Genomic DNA, 25,566 nt, shown 5'->3' with positions numbered 1-25,566 from the left:
CTGCACTGATGATCTTGCAAAATTTTCTCCTGAGGTTGCAGTGAGGTATGAAGAGGAGAAAAAATCTCCAGTAACGAATTAGCCGTGAGCCACATTGTGAGTGATGTAAGGAGTTTTCTGCTCCAAGTTAACAAGAGCAGACGCAGCAAGTTTCAATTTGAAACAATTAAAATAACAAAAAACAACAACAAAAAGAATGAACACCCAGCCAGGGCTGAGCCACCCCGCAGATAACTAGTGAGTGTCATGTTGATTTGGTGGTAAACCAGCCAGCAGTGCACTGAGTGTGAAGGACAGGAAAGAAGAGGAGGAGGAATGAGGCTGGGGATGTCTGGCTGATGGAATCTGATGTGCGAATCACCATTATGTGTTGCCAGTGCCCATTATGTGTTGTTTCTTCTTGTTTGTTTTGTAAGGACGAAACCAGATGAGGGCGATGTGCATGAAAAGTGAGAGACTTTTGTCAGGGGGAGGCAGTGGCGAGAGGGAGAAGAGCAGGAGGAGTTTCCGATTATGGCCTAGTCTACATCATCCTCCACCATAACTACTACCGAATAACCTCAATAACTTTACACCATTCACATCATAATTGTGCCATCTGAGATCAGCAGTAACTGCATTATTATTGCTGGTGTCTCAATCTAATCTACATGACTGTCTACAGGATTCTTAAGAGGGAGGGGGAGCAGCCAGAGGTCATGGTACATATTGGTACCAATGACATAGCTAGGAAAAGGGATGAGGACCTGAAAAGCGAATATAGGGAGTTAGGTTGGAAGCTGAAAGGCAGGACGAGCAGAGTAGTATTCTCAGGATTGTTACCGGTGCCACGTGCGAGTGAGGCTAGAAACAGAGAGCGAGTGCAGCTGAACACGTGGCTACAGAACTGGTGTAGGAGGGAGGGATTCAGATATGTGGATCATTGGGATACCTTCTGGGGAAGGTGGGACCTGTACAAGAAGGACAGGTTGCATCTGAACTGGAGGGGCACCAATATCCTGGGCGGGAGGTTTGCTACAGCTCGTCGGGAGGGTTTAAACTAGTTTGGCAGGGGGATGGGAACCGGTGCTACGGATCAGTGGATGGGGTAGCTGTTGAACAGGCAGATACCGAGTGCAGAGAGTCTGTGAGGAAGGTTAGACAGTTGACAGGGCAAAGTTGCAGCCAGTATGATGGGTTGAAGTGTGTCTATTTTAACGCAAGAAGTGTCAGGAATAAGGGTGATGAACTTAGAGCATGGATCAGTACTTGGAGCTACGATGTTGTGGCCATTATGGAGACGTGGATATCACAGGGGCAGGAATGGATGTTGGATGTTCTGGGGTTTAGATGTTTCAAAAGGAATAGGGAGGGAGGTAAAAGAGGTGGGGGAGTGGCATTGCTAATCAGGGATAGTATCACAGCTGCAGAAAGGGAGGTCGTCGAGGAGGGTTTGTCTACTGAGTCATTATGGGTGGAAGTCAGAAACAGGAAAGGAACAGTCACTTTGTTGGGAGTTTTCTATAGACCCCCCAATAGCAACAGAGACACGGAGGAACAGATTGGGAGGCAGATTTTGGAAAGGTGCAGAAGTAACAGGGTTGTTGTCATGGGTGACTTCAACTTCCCTAATATTGATTGGAACCTCCTTAGTGCAAATAGTTTGGATGGAGCAGTTTTTGTCAGGTGTGTCCAGGAAGGTTTCCTGACTCAATATGTAGATAGGCCGACTAGAGGGGAGACTATGTTGGACTTGGTGCTTGGCAACGAACCAGGCCAGGTGGCAGATCTATTAGTGGGAGAGCATTTCGGTGATAGTGATCACAACTCCCTGACCTTTACTATAGTCATGGAGAGGGACAGGAGCAGATGGGATGGGAAAATATTTAATTGGGGAAGGGGGAATTACAATGCTATTAGGCAGGAACTGGGGAGCATAAATTGGGAACAGATGTTCTCAGGGAAATGCACGACAGAAATATGGAGGTTGTTTAGGGAGCAGTTGCTGCGACTGCTGGATAGGTTTGTCCCGATGAGGCAGGGAAGGGATGGTAGGGTGAAGGAACCTTGGATGACAAGAGCTAGTCAAGAGGAAGAAGGAAGCTTACTTAAGGTTGAGGAAGCAAAGATCAGACAGGCCTCTAGAGGGTTACAAGGTAGCCAGGAAGGAACTGAAGAATGGACTTAGGAGAGCTGAAAGGGGACAAGAAAAAGTCTTAGCGGGTAGGATTAAGGAAAATCCCAAGGCGGTCTACACTTATGTGAGGAACAAGAGGATGGCCAGAGTGAGGGTAGGGCCGATCAGGGATAGTGGAGGGAACTTGTGCCTGAAGTCAGAGGAGGTAGGGGAGGTCCTAAATGAATACTTTGCTTCAGTATTCACTAGTGAGAGGGACCTGGTCGTTTGTGAGGACAGCGTGGAACAGGCTGATATGCTCAAACAGGTTGAGGTTAAGAGGGAGGATGCGCTGGAAATTTTGAATGATATGAGGACAGATAAGTCCCCAGGGCCAGACGGGATATATCCAAGGATATTACGGGAAGCGAGGGAAGAGATTGCTGCACCTTTGGCGATGATCTTTGCGTCTTCACTGTTCACTGGAGTAGTGCCAGATAATTGGAGGGTGGCAAATGTTGTTCCCTTGTTCAAGACAGGGAATAGGGATAACCCTGGGAATTATAGACCAGTCAGTCTTACGTCGGTAGTGGGCAAATTATTGGAGAGGATTCTGAGAGACAGGATTTATGATTATTTGGAAAAGCATAGTTTGATTAGAGACAGTCAGTATGGCTTTGTGAGGGGCAGGTCATGCCTCACAAGCCTTATTGAATTCTTTGAAGATGTGACAAAACACGTTGATGAAGGAAGAGCAATGGATGTGGTGTATATGGATTTTAGCAAGGCGTTTGATAAGGTTCCCCATGGTAGGCTCATTCAGAAAGTAAGGAGGCATGGGATACAGGGAAAGTTGGCTGTCTGGATACAGAATTGGCTGGCCCATAGAAGACAGAGGGTGGTAGTAGATGGAAAGTATTCAGCATGGAGCTCGGTGACCAGTGGTGTTCCACAAGGATCTGTTCTGGGACCTCTGCTCTTTGTGATTTTTATAAATGAGTTGGATGAGGAAGTGGAAGGCTGGGTTAGCAAGTTTGCCGATGACACAAAGGTTGCTGGAGTTGTGGATAGTGTGGAAAGCTGTTGTAGGTTGCAACGGGACATTGACAGGATGCAGAGCTGGGCTGAGAAGCGGCATATGGAGTTCAACCTGGAAAAGTGTGAAGTGATTCATTTTGGAAGGTCGAATTTGAATGCGGAATACAGGCTTAAAGACAGGATTTTTGGTAGTGTGGAGGAACAGAGGGATCTTGGGGTCCATGTCCATAGATCGCTCAAAGTTGCCACCCAAGTTGATAGGGTTGTTCAGAAGGCGTATGGTGTGTTGGCTTTCATTAACAGGGGGATTGAGTTTAAGAGCCGCAAGGTTATGCTGCAGCTCTATAAGGCCCTGGTTCGACCACACTTGGAATATTGTGTTCAGTTCTGGTCGCCTCATTATAGGAAGGATGTGGAAGCTTTAGAGAGGGTGCAGAGGAGATTTACCAGGATGCTGCCTGGACTGGAGGGCATGTCCTATGAAGAAAGATTGAGGGAGCTGGGGCTTTTCTCATTGGAGCGAAGAAGGATGAGAGGTGACTTGATAGAGGGGTACAAGATGATGAGAGGCATAGATAGAGTGGATAGCCAGAGACTTTTTCCCAGGGTGGAAAGGGCGATCACCAGGGGGCATAATTTTAAGGTGATTGGAGGAAGGTTTCAGGGAGATGTCAGAGGTAGGTTCTTTACACAGAGAGTGGTGGGTGCGTGGAATGCGCTGCCAGCGGTAGTAGTAGAAGCAGATACATTAGGGGCATTTAAGCGACTCTTGGATAGGTACATGGATGATAGTAGAATGAAGGGTAGGTAGTTAGTTTGATCTTAGAGTAGGTTAAAGGTTCGGCACAACTTCGTGGGCCGAAGGGCCTGTACTGTGCTGTACTGTTCTATGTTCTATGTTCTATGACTGCTTGCTTTTTGACAAGTGTTGAATTTATCTTGATGAACAGGAGATCGGGAATGTTGCTGAGTGTAAGGCCTGTGTGTATTTTTATAAGGTAGCATTTTTATTTTGTGTTTTTTGTTTCTTTGGACAGTCCATCAGCAGTAAATAAAGCAGCCACTGCTTATTACAATTCAGTCAGAAAATCCTTTACATCCCTCAACCAACAGATTATCTGGTCATTATCACAATTCTGTTTGTGGGATTTTGTTGTGTGCAAATTAGCTGCTGCCTTTCCTCCATTATAACATATCAAAAGTATTTCATTGGCTGTAAAGCATTTTGGGAGCTCTTGAGATTGTGAAACGTGCTATATAAATGCAAGTCTTTCTTTCTTTACACTGCCTTTGGATTCAACCAACAGTTTTTATCCTTTTCAATGAGTTGTTTCAGATTCATCAAACACACAAGTCTCATTCAAGGATGGACTGCTTTTGGCTATCAGATCATAAGCTGCCAACAGGATAGTGCAATAGGGGGGCCGGAGCCACTCCAGGACAGATGCTCAGCTAGCTAGGCTCCAGGAACCCACAAACAGGAACAATGTAATCATTGTGAAGGAAGGACAGGTGCAGAAAAGGGGTACAGTTGCTATTATTGTATCATATGTTTCCCCCAAATTGTTAGCAAATTCAAGAATGGAAGCAAACTTTTTGAATGGATGAATGGGAAGGAGGAGAAGAAAACAGTATCAGAGGTCAGTTTTGCATGTATGTGTGCCGAAACAGTTTACAGGCAGAGTGTTTTCAGGCCTGATACATTCAGCATAATTTGTGGTTCATAAACATGCTTCAATTTTAATTTGGAATGCTTGACCCAATGCTCTAAGTAGATGATCATTTATGATCACTATTGAAAAACTTTTTTTCATTTTGAGTCACACCTACTCCAGTTGTGCATTTATTCAATACTATTCAAAATAGAGAACAAAGCGAATACACGCTACAAGAGACATCAGCAGACCTCTGGCCATTGCCCATCCACCGTAAGTTGGGGCTCACCCAAATTTCCATTCTTAGTTATGGTACTGGTAAAGTGTGCATCTAGTTTACGTGTAAAAGATAACAGGGGCAGAATATCACATAGAGATTCTGGACTACTTTACATTGTGCTGAAACTGTTTTCACATACACTATTAATATTGGTAACAAAGTTTTTTGAAAAAATTACCTATGGTGGTTATCACAGTCCCAGCAAAGAAAAAGGCACTGCCAAGTTCCCAGTGACTTGTATTGTTAGCTGAGTTATCTACAGGATTCACTCCAGCACCAAGAGCCTCAATTGCATGCTGGAAAGAAACGACTGTACATTAATAAATGGTACTTTTTTTTAAAATCCACAGTAAAGAAATAGAAATATATACTTGTGAGAGTACAAATCTACAGTTTTACAGAGGTGTCCAAAATACTACATGTAAGCCATATACAGCCCACGAACCCTAACTATCCAACCCACAAAGCCTTAGAAACTGTCTTACTGGCCACTCCAGAAACCAGCAGCACGTTGAAACTGTAGTACTAAATTTAAATTTAATTTGCAACGTTGCTTGGAAGGAAGTATTGTTATGCATTTTAACTCTTGACTGAGTTTATGAAGAAGTGTTTTTATCTATTTGGCGTTTTACACTGTAACTGTACTATTGGGTTTCATGATATGCAGCTAAGTGGCCCACTTTAAAAAAGTTTGAACACTTCTGGTTTGAATATTTCAGATTATGCTAAGGCAAAAACAGAAACTTCTGGAAACACTCATGTCAGGCAGCATCCATGCAGAAGAGAGGTAGAGTTGTTTCCTTTGTATCTATGTTTGTAACTAATTCTGGTAAAACAGTCTTTTTTATTTAATGAACTATTCTTCAGGAATTGTCATTCTGCAGATTCCCAATATATGCCAGTTTCGTAAAGTTTTTTTTTTAAATCACCCACTTCCACTATGTAACAGATCCCATGACACTACTCAAAGAACAGCTAGGGATTTCTGCCAATATTTATTCCTGACCAGTAATGATCCCTCAACCAACATATTGAGTCGTTAGCTTATGCATATCTGTGGGGCCTTGCTGTGTGTAAATTGGCTGTTATGTTTCTTACATTACAGCAGTGATTACATTTCAAAAGTCCTTAATTGGTTGTAAAGCACTTTGGAACATTTTGAGTTGGTGGAAGGGGTATTTAATTGTGAATCTTTTTATGTATTCAGTATAACAGAGAATGCACAGGTGAGTATTAATCGAGGTTTAAATGTCATATATTATGTTCAGTTGCCGGCTCTTTTTTTAAAAAAACAGTTAATTGGTATGGTATGTTTCGTTTGTTCATTGTTTCGTTTCCTGTATTCTTCGTAGCACCATCTGACTGGTAACTACTGGCTAAATGGATACCAAATACGCTGCACACTTCACTGTTCAGGTGATGCCATTGTTAATGCACTGATTGAAAACTAGTGAATTATCTGCACATGGTACGGTGGTGCATTAAATTAATGCCGAAATCAAAAGTGAAGTGAGTGTTCTTGTGTTTGAAGAACCACGACTTTCTGGAAATGTCGAGCAAAATACTGCGGTTGCTGGAAATCTGAAATGAGAACAGAAAGTTCTGAAATACTCAGCAGGTCTGGCAACATCTGTGGAGAGAGAAAGAGTTAACCTTTCAGGTTTGCGATCCTTCATCAGAACTAGCAAAAGTTAGAAATGTAACAGCCTTTGAGCAAGGGGGGAGGGGGAGGGGGCAGGGGGAAGTAGAACAAGAAGGAAGGACTGTGATAGGACAGGGGGGTGGGGGGGAGGTTAAATGACAGATGTCATGGAACAGAATGCAAATAGAGTGCTAAATAGTTGTAGCAAAAGACAAAGCATGAGTCTAGAGAGAATTGCAGAATAATGAGCAGGTCTGTATGAAAGCAAAAACATGAAAAATAGGTTTAAGACCAGTACGTGGTCAAAAAATAAATAAAATTAAAAATATATTTTAAAAATGATAATAAATAAACAAAAACTAATGGGGCTCATGGTCTGAAATTATTGAACTCAACATTGAGTCCAAAAGGCTGTAGAGTGCCTAATCGGAAAATGAGGTGCTGTTCCTTGAGCTTGCGTTGATTTTCACTGGAACACTGCAGCAGGCCGAGGACAGAGTTGTGGGCATGAGAGCAGGGTGGAGAATTAAAATGGCAAGCAACCGGCAGCTCGGGATCATGCTTGCAGACGGAGCGGAAGTGTTCTGCAAAGCAGTCACCCAATCTGAGTTTGGTCTCCCCTATGTACAGGAGAGCACACTGTGAGCAGTGAATACAGTATACCAAATTGAAAGAAATGCAAGTAAATCACCTGCTGAGTGAATCCAGCATTTCTTGTTTTTGTTTTAAATCACTGTTTCACCTGGAAAGTGTGCTTGGGGCCTTGGATGGTGAGGAGAGAGGAGGTAAAAGGGCAGGTATTACATCTCCTGCAATTGCATGGGAAGGTGCCGTGGGAAGGGGATGAGGTGTTGGGGTGATGGAGGAGTGGACCAGGCTGTCGCGGAGGGAACAATCCCTTCGGAATGCTGACAGGGGAGGGGAAGGGAAGATGTGTTTGGTGGTGGCATCATGCTGGAGGTGGTGGAAATGGCGGAGGATGATCCTTTGGATGTGGAGGCTGGTTGGGTGCAAAGTGAGGACAAGGGGAACCCTGTCACAGATCTGGGAGGGAGGGGAAGGGGTGAGGGCAGATGTGCGGGAAATGGCTTGGACACGGTTGAGAGCCCTATCAACTGCAGTGTGGGGGAATCCTCGCTTCAGGAAAAAGGAAGACATATCAGAGGTGCTGTTGTGGAAGGTTGATTATTGGAACAGATGTGTCAGAGACAGAGAAACTGGGAGAATGAAATGAAATCCATACAAGAGGCTGGGTGTGAGGAAGTGTAGTCAAGGTAGCCATGGGAGTTGATGGGCTTATAATAAATACTAGTGGACAGCCTATCCCCAGAGATGGAGTCAGAGAAGTCGAGGGAGGGAACAGAAGTGTCGGAGATGGACCATGTGAAGGCGAGAGAAAGGTGGAAATGGGAAGCAAAATGATGAAGTTTGCCAGTTCGGGGCGAGAGCAGGAAAACCGTTATCAATGTACTGGAAAAAGTGTTGGGGAAGAGGGCCTGAGTATGACTGAGTAGGCCCTTTTACCTCCTCTCTCCTCAACATCCAAGGCCTCAAACACTCCATCCAGGTGAAACAGTGTAACTTGTACTTCTTTCAATTTGGTATACTGTATTCGCTGCTCACAGTGTGGTCTCCTGTACATTGGGGAGACCAAACGCAGATTGGCTTTGCAGAACACCTCCACTTGGTCCACAAGCATGATCCCGAGCTTCCGGTTGCTTGACATTTTAATTCTCCACCTTGTTCCCACGCCCCCATTTCTGTCCTCGGCCTGCTGCAGTGTTCCAGTGAACATCAACGCAAACTCAAGGTACAGCACCTAATTTTCCAATTAGGCACTCTACAGCAACTCAATATTGAGTTCAATAATTTCAGACCATGAGCCCCATTTTTTTGTTTATTTATTTTTTATGTATTTTTTTAACCATGTGCTGGTCTTAAACTTATTTTTCATGTTTTTGCTTTCATACAGACCTGTTCATTATTCTACCATTAACACTCTCTCTGGACTCGTGCTTTGTCTTTCGCTACTACTATTTAGCACTCGATTTGCATTCTCTGTTCCATGGCGTCTGTCATTTAATCTCTTCCCCTCTCTGTCCTATCACAGTCCTTCCTTCCTGTTCTTCTTCCCCCCCTCCTTCCTCTAGCTTGCTCAAAGACTGTTACATTTCTAACTTTTGCCAGTTCTGATGAAAGGTCGCAAACCTGAAATGTTAACTCTCTTTCTCTCTTCACAGATGCTGCCAGACTTGCTGAGTATTTCCAGCACTCCATGTTCTCACTCCCAGAAATGGATGCGAGTTATTAGTTACACCCGAGACGTTGTTCAAAAATTACTTTTCGGCTGTGCGAACATCCTGAACTTGTTTAGGTTTAACCATAAACATCATGCAATCTTTAAGACAACAAAGATGTTTAAATAAGAAAAATAAAGATAATTATTTGAAAAAAGTCATTGTAACCGGAACAATTTGACACTCTTTCCCGGTGTTTAAACATCTGTTGAGGGTTAGTTGTGTGGATCAAGGTGGTCATATGGGTAAAAAGAAACTCGAAATGGCCCGTCAGTAAGGACTGAGCATTAAGTCTGAACAAAACCCTCCTTTCCCTCTCAAAAACATACCGCGTCCCTTTATCAAATCCGAACAAGCTCTTTCTCTTTAAAGTGAAGTAAACTTTCTTTGGTGAGGAGAATTCGGCTGATCGACACCATGCATTTATCCAACCACTTTCATACAAGAGATGCACGTAGTTGAACCTGAGCGCACAGCTGTCACTCCATTTCCTCACCTCAATAAGCGTGTCAAGTTCTCCGGGGTTCACACAAGGGTGATTCCGAAGAAAATTGGATTTCTCTGTCGTGATCTTATTCTTCTGTTTGCTTTCGAAAGGTTTTTCCAAGGCTCTGAAGACCGTGCCTCCGATCACCAGGTAAACCACAACCACCACAAAGATGGCCAGCACTGTCTTCCACTTCATAACTGTGGGCGATGACTGGGAGCCACTCTCCATGCTGGCTACCACCGTGCTTCTGGAGGATATGGACAGCCTGGACACGGGGTAGTGCCCGTTAGTCTTTGGATCACAGGCTTGTACGGTGGATTGAACAGCGACTGAAACAAAAATAATGAAGTATAACTCTGATCCCAGGACGGGGCATTGTGCTGCTTTAACTGTCAGTCTGATATCAATTTAGGTTACGTACTAACTTCATATTTCCTTCCGAGTCCGACCTTGTGATCAGATGTTATCTGGAGGTGTGCAGGTTAGTGGAACGCCCATTGTTTCAATTATGTCCAAATCAGCCTCTTCAAGTTTGCCCTCTGCAATCATGTCATGCAAAGGTGTTCCTACTGCGGGAGTAGTATTTTCATAGTTTTAAATAGGGGCACACCAGTAGCGCTCCCTCGTGACGGCGCTACCATCGTGTACTGTTTCTCATAAAATAAGTTACTTGTAGTTGTGTCAGACTTCGCGCGTGTAGACCCTGGCACACTGGGTCATTCCCCTTTCAGCGTGTAGGGGAAATGGAACCGTTAAACTATACGAACAGAATTCAGACACTGAGGTGAGAGTGTCTCAATACTATAAATTCAATCGTTTATTCTCCCCCGACCCATACCTATATCTTCTCAGCTGTAATAATGTTAATGAACATATACTAACTGCAACAATGTCAAATGTGCGCTAACTGATACCAAGCGTCTACTTCGGCCAGATTCCAAATCCATTTCAATATATAAGGGCTCTATCTATTAGGCATTGTTTTAATGGCCAATTATATCATTCTACGAAGATGACCAGAGCCAGCAGCAGTGGCTTAGAATCATTGAAAGCATTGACAGAAACTGACATCTTGTGTAGGGTTACCGGAAACGGTCGATTTGCATGTAATTCATTCTGCCTGCAACGAAGCGATAACTCCGAGGCAACACTTGTTATTGCGGCCAATTAATGTACCCACCCGTCATGGGAGTTGCTTAATCCAAAAGTCGGTTTGGATGTTTGAATACAGTTTTTAAAGCAGTCAGAAAATTAACAAATATGATGAAGAGTTTGGGTCTGTTAACGAGAAATTAAAATCTGTTTGGAATGATGTTTACCTGAAATACACAGCAGTGTCTCGGTTAATACTGCCCTCCTTATATTCAGCAGTCAACAGACTTTAGTTTTCAATGGGGGAAGTATTCCTGTTGAATGTTTTGAAATTGTTGTGCAGTGTGTATTAGGGGAGCTGCGCTGAAAGAACCATTTTCACACATCACCTCAACGGGAATATGTCAAAGCAGCAATAGGAATAGCGAATGGGGAGACGGTTAAAAGCTGAAGAGGTATAAACATATTAGACTTACATTTTAATATGTCAATGAAATACAGTGCAATCTCAAAAAAATGAGGGTTTTTTTTTTGTTCCTTTCTTCCTGAACCAGACTGCGGGTTTTTCCTCAGCTGTGTGCTGGCTGAGGTCGGTGCAATGAAGCAAAAAAAAACACCAACCAGCCCCACACACACTCCACCACAGCTGCACCAGCCGCCCAAATCATTGATTCAAACAAAAACGGCAATGAAATAAACGGAAAGCGGGAGAAATAAATGATGTTCCTACTATGCATTTTGGAATCAATAAAGATTTGCATATTCAAAGATCCCTTCTATTGAAATCTAAGCCGTACGGCCAGATGCCCCGATACAACTGCTCCATTAACAGTGCAGCCTTACAAAATGCCAGCATCTGAAGTGGGAACCCCATTAACACGAATTCTCGCCAGTAAATATCGGTGAAACCAGGAAAACGTTTGGCCATTTAAGGACAACAATTACTCGCTCACGAAATTGTCTACCGTTTTGTTTATGCATATATACCTTAAATGATACGCTAAGAATATCAAACCCATGGACAAATACCGTTTAATTCATGGAACAAAAATCCTAACAGCAAACACGCACACACAAATTCTATCTGCAATACAGTACCAACCTGGAGGGTCACAACTAGTGTGTTTTCTTGACGATTCTATTGGAAATTTCATCTTAGATCGCCAAAACCTTCCCTTTTCTTGCATTCGCAAATTGCAGTCAGTTACTCTGAATCCTCGTACTTAACATGAAAGGCCTTCCTTTGGAATCAACATTTTATGTATATGTGTTTTATTCCAAGCCAGTCGGTAAAATAAAGAAAACTGAATTAAAAAACAAAGCAAAATCATAAGCCAGACTGAGATTCAGCAACACCAGAAACCATTGGTGCGTGAATGATCTCACACTGCAGAAAGAATTGTATGCGACTGCCTTGCTGATGTCAATTAAAACAAAAGTAAATTGTCTATGTAGAGAAGAGCAGATCTTGTTTCCGGAGTGGCTGGAGAGGTTGAACTCGCTGGTTTTGGCTGGAGATGGAGGCTGTGTGTGGCTGTGTCGTGTTGTTAGGTGGAGTTGTGAGTCGGAGACACCCTGGGTTTGTCGGCACATGGCTGTGTCCTGCGGCAGCCAGCAGTCACCTCATCATCAAACATTCCCGACACAAAGAGGTGGGGGGACGGTCAACATCAGGCCGCTTGGAAGGGATTCTCTCCAAGGAAGCGATTGTTTACACTATTGTTTCTGTGGCGGTTGAAATGTAGGTGTTCGTATCTATTTACAGAATGGATGTATAAACATCAGTGTGGATCTATAGTCTACGTATTTATTTGTCTCGTAAGAGCTTGTTACATGCAACATTCCACCATTTACCAGGCGCAGATGCTGATGTTACACAAACACACACAACAGTTTGCAATATTACAGGCTACGTGTAACTTTATGTGCATCGTATCGTGCGAAGTAAATCTCTGAATAACATACACGTTTCATGTTTTTACTCCATTTCTACGGCTGAATATTATAACGTTTTGCGTTTATAAATTAGATCCAGAATATGAGTAAATACTATAATATGTTTTATATGTATACATTGTGCTCACAAACATCCCATGCATCTACGTTCAGGCGTGGCTATGGTACAATTAAATACAAGGAATAAGGGAGTGGGACAGGATCAAACCATTGCCGCTGACACTTAGAAGTTCAACTGGTGATTGCATTTTACACTACTTAATCGCATTGCGCCGCAGCCGGCATTCCTGAGTCTTTGAACCTGTGCGGAATGTTAATGATTAAGGTTTCGCCGGACGGCGCTTCCATCTGCAACCACGACTCACACCAAGTGTGAGGGGGATAGAACAAGAACAAAGGGGTGGGCGGCGTTGTCCAGGCACTTTGACAAAAGTAAGTAAAAAAACACTGGGAGGGGCCGCCCAGTGTAAAGATTTTGTTCAAAAAGCAGTAGCCGTAAAATACAATCTGTTTAGAGTCGAAACAAAATCAACAATACTTAACTTGGGCACCCTGCAAAAACACTGTGGCAGTATTGAAGGGGCTACGTGAAGATTTCTGCAGTATTTTCCCCAAAGCTTGCATAACCCTTGTTTCCTATGCACCTGCTATTATTAATAAAGCTGCAGCATCCCCTTTCCAATGATTTACTCATCAATCCGAAATCAACCATCATCTTCATGTACTAAAACTAATCATAGTACCTTAAAAGTGGCTGCACTTATGCAACTCTGGTATCTGTAGTTTTATATTGTCCTGTTCTCATAATATCATTTGAAACCAAATTTGCTAGTCCAGTGGTCTTGTCATTTTTTTCATTCATTATAACCAACAGGTATCTCTCCTGCTCCAGTAGCTTTAGCGGATATCACTGCATTGTAGACATATGATAGGAATTACCCAGACCCAAATCATTACACCGCACTGAACACCTGCCAGATACCAGCCATTCACCTGTTATGCCTTTCTTTGTATTCGTTCATGGGATGTGAGTATTGCTGGCAAAGCCAGCATTTATTGCCAATCCCAATTTCCCTTGAGAAGGTGAGGGTGAGCCACCTTCTTGAACTGCTGCATTCTGTGTGGTGTAGGTAAACCCCAATGCTACTAGATAGGGAATTTTGGGTTTTGACACAGCGACAGTAAAGGAATGGCAATATATTTCCAAGTCAGGATGGTGTGTGACTCGGAAGGGACCTTACAGCTAGTCGTGTTCCCATGCGTCTGCTGCCCTTGTTCTTCTAGACAGCAGAGGTTGTGGATTTGGAAGGTGCTGTTGAAGAAGCCTTGGTGGGTTGCTGCATCTTGCAGATAGCACACAATGCAACCACTGTGCACTGGTGTTGGAGGGAGTGAATGTTTAAGGTGGTGAATGGGGTGTCAATCAAGTGGGCTGTTTTGTCCTGATAGTGTTAAGCTTAGTGCCTGTTTTTGGAGCTGCACTCATCCAGGCAAGTGAGGAGTATTCCATTACACTCCTGACCAATACCATGTAAATTGTGGAAAAGCTTTCGAGCGTCAGGAGGTGAGTTACTCATCACAGAATACCCAGCCTTTGACCTGGCCTTGAAGCCACAGTATTTATGTGGCTAGTCCAGTTAAGTTTCCGACCAATGGTGGCCCCCAGGATGTTGATAGTGTGAGATTCAGTGATGGTAATGCGATTAAATGTGAAGGGGAGGTGGTTAGATTCTCTCTTGTTGGAGATAGTCATTGCCTGGCACTTGCATGGCACAAATATTACTTGCCAATTATCAGCCCAAACCTGAATGTTATCCAGGTCTTGCTGCATGCTGGCATTGACTGCTTCATTATCTGAGGAGTTGTGAATGGAATGGAACACTGTGCAATTATCAGTGAACATCCCCCCTTCTGACCTTATGATGGAAGTCAAGCCATTAATGAAGCAGTGGAAGATGGTGGGTCTAGGACACTGCCCTGAGGAACTCTTGCAGTGATGTCCTGGTGCTGAGATGATTGGCTTCCAACAACCACAACCACCTTCCTTGTATGACTCCAACCAGGAGAGAGTTTTCCCCCTGATTCCCTTTGACTTCAATTTTACTAGGGCTCCTTGATGTCACACTTGGTCCAATGCTGCCTTAACGTCAAGGGCAGTCACTTACACCTCACTTCTGGAATTCAACTGTTTTGTCCATGTTTGGATCAAAGCTTTAATGAGATTGGGTGCTGTGGTCCTGGTGGAACCCAAACTGAGCATACAGTGACCAAGTTATTGGTGAGTAAATGCCATTTGGTAGTACTGTCAATGACACCTTCCATCACTTTGCTGGTGATTGAGAGTAGACTGATGTGGTGGTAATTGACCTGATTGGATTTGTCCTGCTTTTCAATGGATGGGATGTACCTTGGAAATTTTCTACTTTGTTGGGTAGATACCAGTGTTGTAGCTGTACTGCCACAGTTTGGCTAGGGGTGCAGCTAGTTCTGGAGGACAAGTCTTTAGTACCAGGTTGTTGTTGGGACCCATAGCCATTGCTGTATCCAATGTGCTCAGCTGTTTCTTGATATCATGTGGAACGAATCAAATTGGCTGAAGACTGGCGGCTGCAATGGTGGGGACCTCAGGAGGAGGCTGAGATAAATCATCCACTTGGCACTTCTGGCTGAAGATGGTTGCAAATGCTTCAGCCTTGTTTATTCCACTTACAAAGAACAAAGAACAAAGAAAATTACAGCACAGGAACAGGCCCTTCGGCCCTCCAAGCCTGCGCCGATCCAGATCCTCTATCTAAACATGTCGCCTATTTTCTAAGGGTCTGTATCTCTTTGCTTCCCGCCCATTCATGTATCTGTCTAGATACATGTTAAAAGACGCTATCGTGCCTGCGTCTACCACCTCCGCTGGCAACGCGTTCCAGGCACCCACCACCCTCTGCGTAAAGAACTTTCCACGCATATCCCCCCTAAACATTTCCCCTCTCACTTTGAACTCGTGACCCCTAGTAATTGAATCCCCCACTCTGGGAAAAAGCTTCTTGCTATCCACCCTGTCTATACCTCTCATGATTTTGTACACCTCAATCAGGTCCCCCCTCAACCTCCGTCTTTCTAATGAAAATAATCCTAATCTGCTCAACCTCTCTTCATAGCTAGCACCCTCCATACCAGGCAACATCCTGGTGAACCTCCTCTGCACCCTCTCCAAAGCATCCACATCCTTTTGGTAATGTGGCGACCAGAACTGCACGCAGTATTCCAAATGTGGCCGAACCAAAGTCTTATACAACTGTAACATGACCTGCCAACTCTTGTACTCAATACCCCGTCCGATGAAGGAAAGCATGCCGTATGCCTTCTTGACCACTCTATTGACCTGCGTTGCCACCTTCAGGGAACAATGGACCTGAACACCCAAATCTCTCTGTACATCAATTTTCCCCAGGACTTTTCCATTTACTGTATAATTCACTCTTGAATTGGATCTTCCAAAATGCATCACCTCGCATTTGCCCTGATTGAACTCCATCTGCCATTTCTCTGCCCAACTCTCCAATCTATTTAAATTCTGCTGCATTCTCTGACAGTCCCCTTCACTATCTGCTACTCCACCGATCTTAGTGTCGTCTGCAAACTTGCTAATCAGACCACCTATACTTTCCTCCAAATCATTTATGTATATCACAAACAACAGTGGTCCCAGCACGGATCCCTGTGGAACACCACTGGTCACACGTCTCCATTTTGAGAAACTCCCTTCCACTGCTACTCTCTGTCTCCTGTTGCCCAGCCAGTTCTTTATCCATCTAGCTAGTACACCCTGGACCCCATGCGACTTCACTTTCTCCATCAGCCTACCATGGGGAACCTTATCAAACGCCTTACTGAAGTCCATGTATATGACATCTACAGCCCTTCCCTCATCAATCAACTTTGTCACTTCCTCAAAGAATTCTATTAAGTTGGTAAGACATGACCTTCCCTGCACAAAACCATGTTGCCTATCACTGATAAGCCCATTTTCTTCCAAATGGGAATAGATCCTATCCCTCAGTATCTTCTCCAGTAGCTTCCCTACCACTGACGTCAGGCTCACCGGTCTATAATTACCTGGATTTTCCCTGCTACCCTTCTTAAACAAGGGGACAACATTAGCAATTCTCCAATCCTCTGGGACCTCACCCGTGTTTAAAGATGCTGCAAAGATATCTGTTAAGGCCCCAGCTATTTCCTCTCTCGCTTCCCTCAGTAACCTGGGATAGATCCCATCCGGACCTGGGGACTTGTCCACCTTAATGCCTTTTAGAATACCCAACACTTCCTCCCTCCTTATGCTGACTTGACCTAGAGTAATCAAACATCTGTCCCTAACCTCAACATCCGTCATGTCCCTCTCCTCGGTGAATACCGATGCAAAGTACTCATTTAGAATCTCACCCATTTTCTCTGACTCCACGCATAACTTTCCTCCTTTGTCCTTGAGTGGGCCAATCCTTTCTCTAGTTACCCTCTTGCTCCTTATTTATGAATAAAAGGCTTTGGGATTTTCCTTAACCCTGTTTGCTAAAGATATTTCATAACCCCTGTTAGCCCTCTTAATTCCTCATTTCAGATTGGTCCTACATTCCCGATATTCTTTCAAAGCTTCGTCTTTCTTCAGCCTCCTAGACCTTATATATGCTTCCTTTTTCCTCTTAGCTAGTCTCACAATTTCACCTGTCATCCATGGTTCCCTAATCTTGCCATTTCTATCCCTCATTTTCACAGGAACATGTCTCTCCTGCACGCTAATCAACCTCTCTTTAAAAGCCTCCCACATATCAAATGTGGATTTACCTTCAAACAGCTGCTCCCAATCTACATTCCCCAGCTCCTGCCAAATTTTGGTATAGTTGGCCTTCCCCCAATTTAGTACTCTTCCTTTGGGACCACTCTTGTCTTTGTCCATGAGTATTCTAAAACTTACGGAATTGTGATCACTATTCCCAAAGTAGTCCCCTACTGAAACTTCAACCACCTGGCCGGGCTCATTCCCCAACACCAGGTCCAGTATGGCCCCTTCCCGAGTTGGACTATTTACATACTGCTCTAGAAAACCCTCCTGGATGCTCCTTACAAATTCTGCTCCATCTGGACCTCCAACACTAAGTGAATCCCAGTCAATGTTGGGAAAATTAAAGTCTCCTATGTCAGGGTCCACCATTATTGAGGATGGGGATGTTCACGAAGCCTCCTCAACTTGTTAGTTGTTTAATTGTCCCCCACCATTCACAACTGGATGTGGCAGGACTGCAGAGCTTTGATCTAATAAATTGGTTGTGAAATTGCTTAGCTCTGTCTATAGCATGCTACTTCCACTGTTAGCATGCATATAGTCCTGTGTTGTAGCTTCACCAGACGGGCACCTCATTTTTAGGTATGCTTGGTGATGCTCCTGGCATGCTCTCCTACACTCTTCAATGAGCAGGGTTGGTTCCCTAGCTTGGTGTTAATGATAGCATGAGGGGTATGCCAGGAGATGACATTACAGATTCTGGTGGAATACAATTCTGCTGCTGATGAAGGCGCACAGTGCATCATGGATGCTCAGTTTTGAACTGCTGGATCTGTTCTGAATCTATCCCATTTAGCATGGTGTTGGGTCACACAACACAATAGAGTGTGTCCTCAGTGTTAAAGCAGGACTTTGTAACCATGAGGACAGTGCAGTGGTCATTCCTACCAATACTGACATGGATAGATGCATGTGGGTTGGTGAGGCTGAGGTCAAGTTGGTTTTTCTCTTGTGTTGGTTGTCTCACCACCTGCTGCAGGCCCAGTCTGGTAGCTATGTACTTCAGGGCTCGGCCAGCTCAGTTAATAGTGGTCCGACTGAGTCACTCTTGGTGATGGACTTGATGTTCCCCACCCAGAGTACACTCTGTGCCCTTACCACCCCCAGTGATTCTTCCAAGTGTTCAATATGGAGGAGAAGTGATTTATCAGTTGAGGGAGAACAGTGGATGGTAATCAGCAGGAGATTTCCTTGCCCATAAAGAACAAAGAACAGTACAGCACAGGAACAGGCCATTCGGCCCTCCAAGCCTGCGCCGATCTTGATGCCTGCCTAAACTAAAACTTTCTGCACTTCCGGGGACCGTATCCCTCTATTCCCATCCTATCCATGTTTAAACTGATGTCACTATGTCTAACTTGGTATTTATCCTGTGTATTTGATTTAAATTCCTAACTCTATTCTTGAGCCATCAACAAACTTGTGAATGCCTTCACCCAAATAATTTATGAAGATGGGACTCCAAATGACATTGCCCCATGTAGAGATATTTCCATTGAAAACTACCATCTGTCTACAAGGCTCATTTTTGCATGTGTGGTCAAATACGAATTATATGAGTATAAAGATACAGCATACGTTTGAATGGAAAGAATATGGGCCAAAGTATGAATGTATGCATGTATTAGTAAACAATTAGCTATGTACGCTAAACTGTTCATTTAATTTCAATCTAATGCATTTTAAAAGCCAAGCGACCTCATCCTTCAATGTTTTATAATATAATTATCAATTGCATGTCTGTACCATTTGCAGCGAACAATTAAACTTTCAGTAATTACAGTAAAAATGCACAATTCTTAAAACTTATTCATAAAACTAGTTCCAATAACTTTCTCCCTGTTCACCAATAGTCACACTGAACCTCTTAATATCCTGGACTCTGGATACAACCTCTATTTTGCCAACTTCACCCAGCTGTATCCTTGCTAATATTTAGCCCTCTAACCAAGATCACTAAAACTGATTATCTGGTCATCATCAACTTGTGGTTTGTGGGACCTTGTTGCATGTAAATTGACTGTTGCATTTCTGGCTACACTTCAAAAGTACTTACTTGGCGGTATAGTGCTTTGGAAGGTCCTGAGCTCGAGTAAGGCGCTATATAACTCCAAGTCTATCTTTTCTTTTAGCTAATTTACTACCATGTTCTAAAGTGCACATGTGCAAGTGTCTTTCTGCTGTGGAATAGACTACAATTTCCAGAACTCACCACACTGCCAAGCTCCTGCCTATGGCGTAAAGGATGGTGCTTCTTTCCTGCTCACTACAATTAGCAACATCTTCCCATTTCTGGCTCCCACTCTGGCTTTTCCTTCTGTTCTTGCTCTATTCCTGTTCTTGTAGCTGGATCCATTTTGTTCATAAGACTCTTTCAATTACATTCTCAGCAGCATTCTGAACTCAACCAAAACTCCAATGTCTATGTTTTATCCCACATAAAAATTAACTCCTGTCTTTGCCAATCCTTGTCTTTGTCTAGAAGTTCCTCTAAGGCCTCAGTACCCCCTATCTCTGCAACTTTCTTTAGACCACTACTCTTCCAATTCTGGTAGACTATCTGCTCACCACCGGTAAGCTTTGGTGTCAATGGTAGAGCCTTCAGCATTGTGCTCTCTCATAACTATTTCCCTAAGCTCTTTCACCTTCCTATATGTCTGCCAACCTTCAAAAGCATCTTTGAAGTCTACTTTTTCACCATATTTCTGGTCTCCATCCTCCATTCCCTCTGATTCCTACTAGTGTTTGATCTCCAACTGTGATGTGCCTTAAAACGTTTTGTGAATTTAAAGGTGGTGTATCAATGTATACCAAACTGATTTTTTGATCTAATACATGAATGGGTGCATAATGCTACAAGTTTTCCATCCCAGTAAATTAAACTTGTAGATTTAGGTTTACTGGTCATCAGGCTGTGATTTTCTGCACATTGAGGTGAATGGGTGAAGGATCATGGGCTATATGCACATATGTGGAAAACCCATCCGTGATGTGTAAATCCAGAGTTATGGCCTGATCTGATTCGGAAACAAAGCAGAGTGTGACCCTCCTCTCTCGAGATGCTCATTCCACTTCATTCTTGAGTCAGCTTAGATTGTGACCCTGGATTTGGCTGCACTTAAAATATAGATTTAAACTATAAATTTCTTTGCACTGACATCACAGTTGCAGTGTAAGTGCATCCTCTGGGCTGGGTTTTGTGGAGGAGGTGAGGCTCCCGTGGCCAGGCCAAAAAGACGGAGGGAGCCACACCTCAGTCTTTTCGTGTCCCCCCGGAGCGATCTTCCATTGTTTTACTGCATAAGTGACCCGCGCCGGGATCCCCGTCCCTTTAAAGAGCTGCCAGCCAATCACAGGGCCGGCAGCTCAGCAGTGTAGGCAGCAACAAAAACAAGAAATGCTGGAATCACTCAGCAGGTCTGGCAGCATCTGTGGAAAGAGAAGCAGAGTTAACGTTTCGGGTCAGTGACCCTTCTTCGGAACTGACAAATATTAGAAAAGTCACAGATTATAAACAAGTGAGGTGGGGGTGGGGCAAGAGATAACAAAGGAGAAGGTGCAGATTGGACCAGGCCACATAGCTGACCTGCATCCGCAGTATTTTGCTTTTGGTATAGGCAGCACCACTGCTAGCGGTGGCCACTGCTGGTACTGCAGAGGCCTTGGACTCACGTCCAGCACTGGAACCCGGGCCTCAGGGAAGTGAGGTGGGGTCACCGGAGCCAGGACAGAAAATTGGGCAGAAGCAGTTTCTGTTGGTGCTCTGTCATAAAATTGCTCTGCCTGAATTCCTTTGTGCTGAATTCCCACCCACTGAGTCCTGAGTGCTGTTATTTAGATATATTATATCAAGGACAAGTGACATTGCAAATCCTGCTTTTACACTTGTATCACACTAAGGAAACAGAGTCATAGAGTCATTACGGCACAGAAGGAGGCCATTCGGCCAATTGAGTCCATGCTGGTTCTCTGTACAGCAATTCAATCAGTCCCATTTTCCCGCTATATCCATAGCCCTACAAGTTTATTTCCCTCAAGTGCCCATCCAATTTCCTTTTGAAATCATTCATCATTTCCGCTTCCACCCTTCCGCCATATTACTAGGCAGAAAGTTCGAGGTCATTAACACTTGCTGCATAAAAAAATTCTTCCTCACCTCCCCCTGCATCTCTTGACAAAAATCTTAAATCTGTGTCCCCTAATCCTTGTACCATTAGCTAATGGGAACAACTTTTATTTGTTTTCCTTATCTGAACCTGTCATAATCTTGTACACATCTATCAAATATCTCCTCAATCTCCTTTGCTCCAAGGAGAATGACCCCAGCTTCTCCAACCTAACCTTGTAGTTAAAATCCCACATTTCTGGAACCAATCTGGTAAATCTCCTCTGCACCCACTCAAGGACCCTCACATCCTTCCCAAAGTATGGCGACCAGAACTGGATGCATACTCTAGTTGTAGCCTAACCAGTGCTTTATAAAGGTTCAGCATAACTTCCCTGCTTTTGTACTCAATACCTCTATTTAAGAAGCCCAAGATCTTACATGCTTTGCTAACTACTCTCTCAATATTGCAGCAGCTTATTTGGGAGCAGAGAGTGCGAGCGAGTGAGCAGCTGGGAAGCTTATTCGGGAGCAGAGAGTGCGAGCGAGTGAGCAGCTGGGAAGGTCAGTTTCAGCTTAAACTTAATTTCCTTTTGTTTTCGGCGGACCAAGGGGCTGCTGGGTAAGTAAAACCCTATATATTTGGGCCGTTTAAAATAACTTGCCTTTCATTGCAGCAGCTTATTCGGGAGCAGAGAGTGCGAGCGAGTGAGCAGCTGGGAAGGTCAATTTCAGCTTAAACTTAATTTCCTTTTGTTTTCGGCGGACCAAGGGGCTGCTGGGTAAGTAAAACCCTATATATTTGGGCCGTTTCTGAACCCGAGACACTACATGGGTAGTGTCTCCCACCTGCCCTCCTCCTCTAACCAAAAAAAAAAGGACTCGGTGGTGTGCAGATAAGGTAAGGCTTTTTCTACTTTGTTTTTTATCGTGTGATTGGCAAAAACTTTTCGTTCCTTTTTCATTTATCTAAATTTCAGACTAAGTTAAGCTTAAGATTAAAAATGGCAGGAGATCTCAGACCCGTGTTATGCTCCTCTTGCTCAATGTGGGAGCTCAGGGACACGGTTGATGTCCCTGACTCCTTCACGTGCAGGAAGTGTGTCCAGCTGCAGCTCTTGTTAGACCGCATGATGGCTCTGGAGCTGCGGGTGGACTCACTTTGGAGCATCCGCGATGCTGAGGAGGTAGTGGATAGCACGTTTTGCGAATTGGTCACACCGCAGATTAGGATTGCTGAAGGAGAAAGGGAATGGGTGACCAAAAGGCAGAGAAAGAGCAGGAAGGCAGCGCAGGTGTCCCCTGCGGTCATCTCCCTCCACAACAGGTATACCGTTTTGGATACTGTTGAGGGAGATGGCTCACCAGGGGAAGGCAGCAGTAGCCAGGTTCATGGCACCGTGGCTGGCTCTGCTGTTCAGAAGGGCGGGAAAAAGAGTGGAAGGGCTATAGTCATAGGGGATTCGATTGTAAGGGGAGTAGATAGGCGGTTCTGTGGTCGAAAACGAGACTCCCGAATGGTATGTTGCCTCCCAGGTGCACGGGTCAGGGATGTCTCAGATCGGCTGCAGAACATTCTGAAGGGGGAGGGTGAACAGCCAGTTGTCGTCGTGCACATAGGCACCGATGATATAGGTAAAAAACGGGATGAGGTCCTACAAGCAGAATTTAGGGAGTTAGGAGCCAAGTTAAAAAGTAGGACCTCAGAGGTAGTAATCTCCGGATTGCTACCAGTGCCACGTGATAGTCAGAGTGGAAATGAAAGAATAGTCAGGATGAATGCGTGGCTTGAGAGATGGTGCAGGAGGGAGGGGTTCAGATTTTTGGGACATTGGGACTGGTTCTGGGGGAGGTGGGACTATTAAAAATTGGATGGTCTACACCTGGGCCGGACTGGAACCAATCTCCTTGGGGGTGCTTTTGCTAACGCTGTTGGGGAGGGTTTAAACTAATGTGGCAGGGGGATGGGAACCAAATGAGGTCAGTGGACAGTAAGGAGGTAGTAACTAAAGCCTGTAAGGAACTAGATAATGAAGTCAGCGTGACTAAGGGAAAGACTAGGCAGGGAGCAGATGATGAAAGCAAAGGGACTGGTGGTCTGAGGTACATTTGCTTTAATGCAAGAAGTGTAGTAGGTAAGGCAGATGAACTTAGGGCTTGGATTAGTACCTGGGAGTATGATGTTATTGCTATTACTGAGACTTGGTTGAGGGAAGGGCATGATTGGCAACTAAATATCCCAGGATACCGATGCTTCAGGCGGGATAGAGAGGGAGGTAAAAGGGGTGGAGGAGTTGCATTACTGGTCAAAGAGGATATCACAGCTGTGCTGAAGGAAGGCACTATGGAGGACTCGAGCTGTGAGGCAATATGGGCAGAACTCAGAAATAGGAAGGGTGCGGTAACAATGTTGGGGCTGTACTACAGGCCTCCCAACAGCGAGCGTGAGATAGAGGTACAAATATGTAAACAGATTATGGAAAGATGTAGGAGCAACAGGGTCGTGGTGATCGGAGATTTTAATTTTCCCAACACTGACTGGGATTCACTTAGTGTTAGAGGTCTAGATGGAGCAGAATTTGTAAGGAGCATCCAGGAGGGTTTTCTAGAGCAGTATGTAAATAGTCCAACTCAGGAAGGGGCCATACTGGACCTGGTGTTGGGGGAATGAGCCCGGCCAGGTGGTTGAAGTTTCAGTAGGGGACTACTTTGGGAATAGTGATCACAATTCCATAAGTTTTAGAATACTCATGGACAAAGACGAGAGTGGTCCTAAAGGAAGAGCGCTAAATTGGGAGAAGGCCAACTATACCAAAATTCGGCAGGAGCTGGGGAATGTAGATTGGGAGCAGCTGTTTGAAGGTAAATCCACATGTGATATGTGGGAGGCTTTTAAAGAGAGGTTGATTAGCGTGCAGGAGAGACATGTTCCTGTGAAAATGAAGGATAGAAATGGCAAGATTAGGGAACCATGGATGACAGGTGAAATTGTGAGACTAGCTAAGAGGAAAAAGGAAGCATACATAAGGTCTAGGCGGCTGAAGAAAGACGAAGCTTTGAAAGAATATCGGGATTGTAGGCGCAATCTGAAACGAGGAATTAAGAGCGCTAAAAGGGGTCATGAAATATCTTTACCAAACAGGGTTAAGGAAAATCCCAAAGCCTTTTATTCATATATAAAGAGCAAGAGGGTAACTAGAGAAAGGATTGGCCCACTCAAGGACAAAGGAGGAAAGTTATGCGTGGAGTCAGAGAAAATGGGTGAGATTCTAAACGAGTACTTTGCATCGGTATTCACCGAGGAGAGGGACATGACGGATGTTGAGGTTAGGCACAGATGTTTGATTACTCTAGGTCAAGTCGGCATAAGGAGGGAGGAAGTGTTGGGTATTCTAAAAGGCATTAAGGTGGACAAGTCCCCAGGTCCGGATGGGATCTATCCCAGGTTACTGTGGGAAGCGAGAGAGGAAATAGCTGGGGCCTTGATAGATATCTTTGCAACATCCTTAAACACGGGTGAGGTCCCAGATGACTGGAGAATTGCTAATGTTGTCCCCTTGTTTAAGAAGGGTAGCAGGGATAATCCAGGTAATTATAGACCGGTGAGCCTGACGTCAGTGGTAGGGAAGCTGCTGGAGAAGATACTGAGGGATAGGACCTATTCCCATTTGGAAGAAAATGGGCTTATCAGTGATAGGCAACATGGTTTTGTGCAGGGAAGGTCATGTCTTACCAACTTAATAGAATTCTTTGAGGAAGTGACAAAGTTGATTGATGAGGGAAGGGCTGTAGATGTCATATACATGGACTTCAGTAAGGCGTTTGATAAGGTTCCCCATGGTAGGCTGATGGAGAAAGTGAAGGCGCATGGGGTCCAAGGTGTACTAGCTAGATGGATAAAGAACTGGCTGGGCAACAGGAGACAGAGAGTAGCAGTGGAAGGGAGTTTCTCAAAATGGAGACGTGTAACCAGTGGTGTTCCACAGGGATCCGTGCTGGGACCACTGTTGTTTGTGATATACATAAATGATTTGGAGGAAAGTATAGGTGGTCTGATTAGCAAGTTTGCAGACGACACTAAG

At 44.3% G+C, this 25,566-nt stretch overlaps 1 protein-coding gene across 1 annotated transcript in view; it reads right to left on the bottom strand.

The window, feature by feature from the left end:
• LOC137373456 (potassium channel subfamily K member 10-like) overlaps positions 1–11,776 on the bottom strand; it is a 44,309-nt gene extending 32,533 nt beyond the window's left edge. The window contains exons 1-3 of the mRNA XM_068038279.1: positions 11,692–11,776; positions 9,504–9,826; positions 5,247–5,364 (exon numbers count right to left, since the gene is read on the bottom strand). Of these exons, the coding sequence (XP_067894380.1) occupies positions 5,247–5,364; positions 9,504–9,826; positions 11,692–11,776 (526 nt within the window). The remainder of the gene's footprint in view (positions 1–5,246; positions 5,365–9,503; positions 9,827–11,691) is intronic.
• Between the last annotated feature and the right edge of the window lie 13,790 nt (positions 11,777–25,566).

Source organism: Heterodontus francisci, chromosome 9 (genome assembly GCF_036365525.1).
Source record: "Heterodontus francisci isolate sHetFra1 chromosome 9, sHetFra1.hap1, whole genome shotgun sequence".
In the NCBI taxonomy this organism is placed as follows: Eukaryota; Metazoa; Chordata; class Chondrichthyes; order Heterodontiformes; family Heterodontidae; genus Heterodontus; species Heterodontus francisci.
Note: the sequence above shows the minus strand (reverse complement) of the source record. Positions and strands in the feature narration are given on the sequence as shown.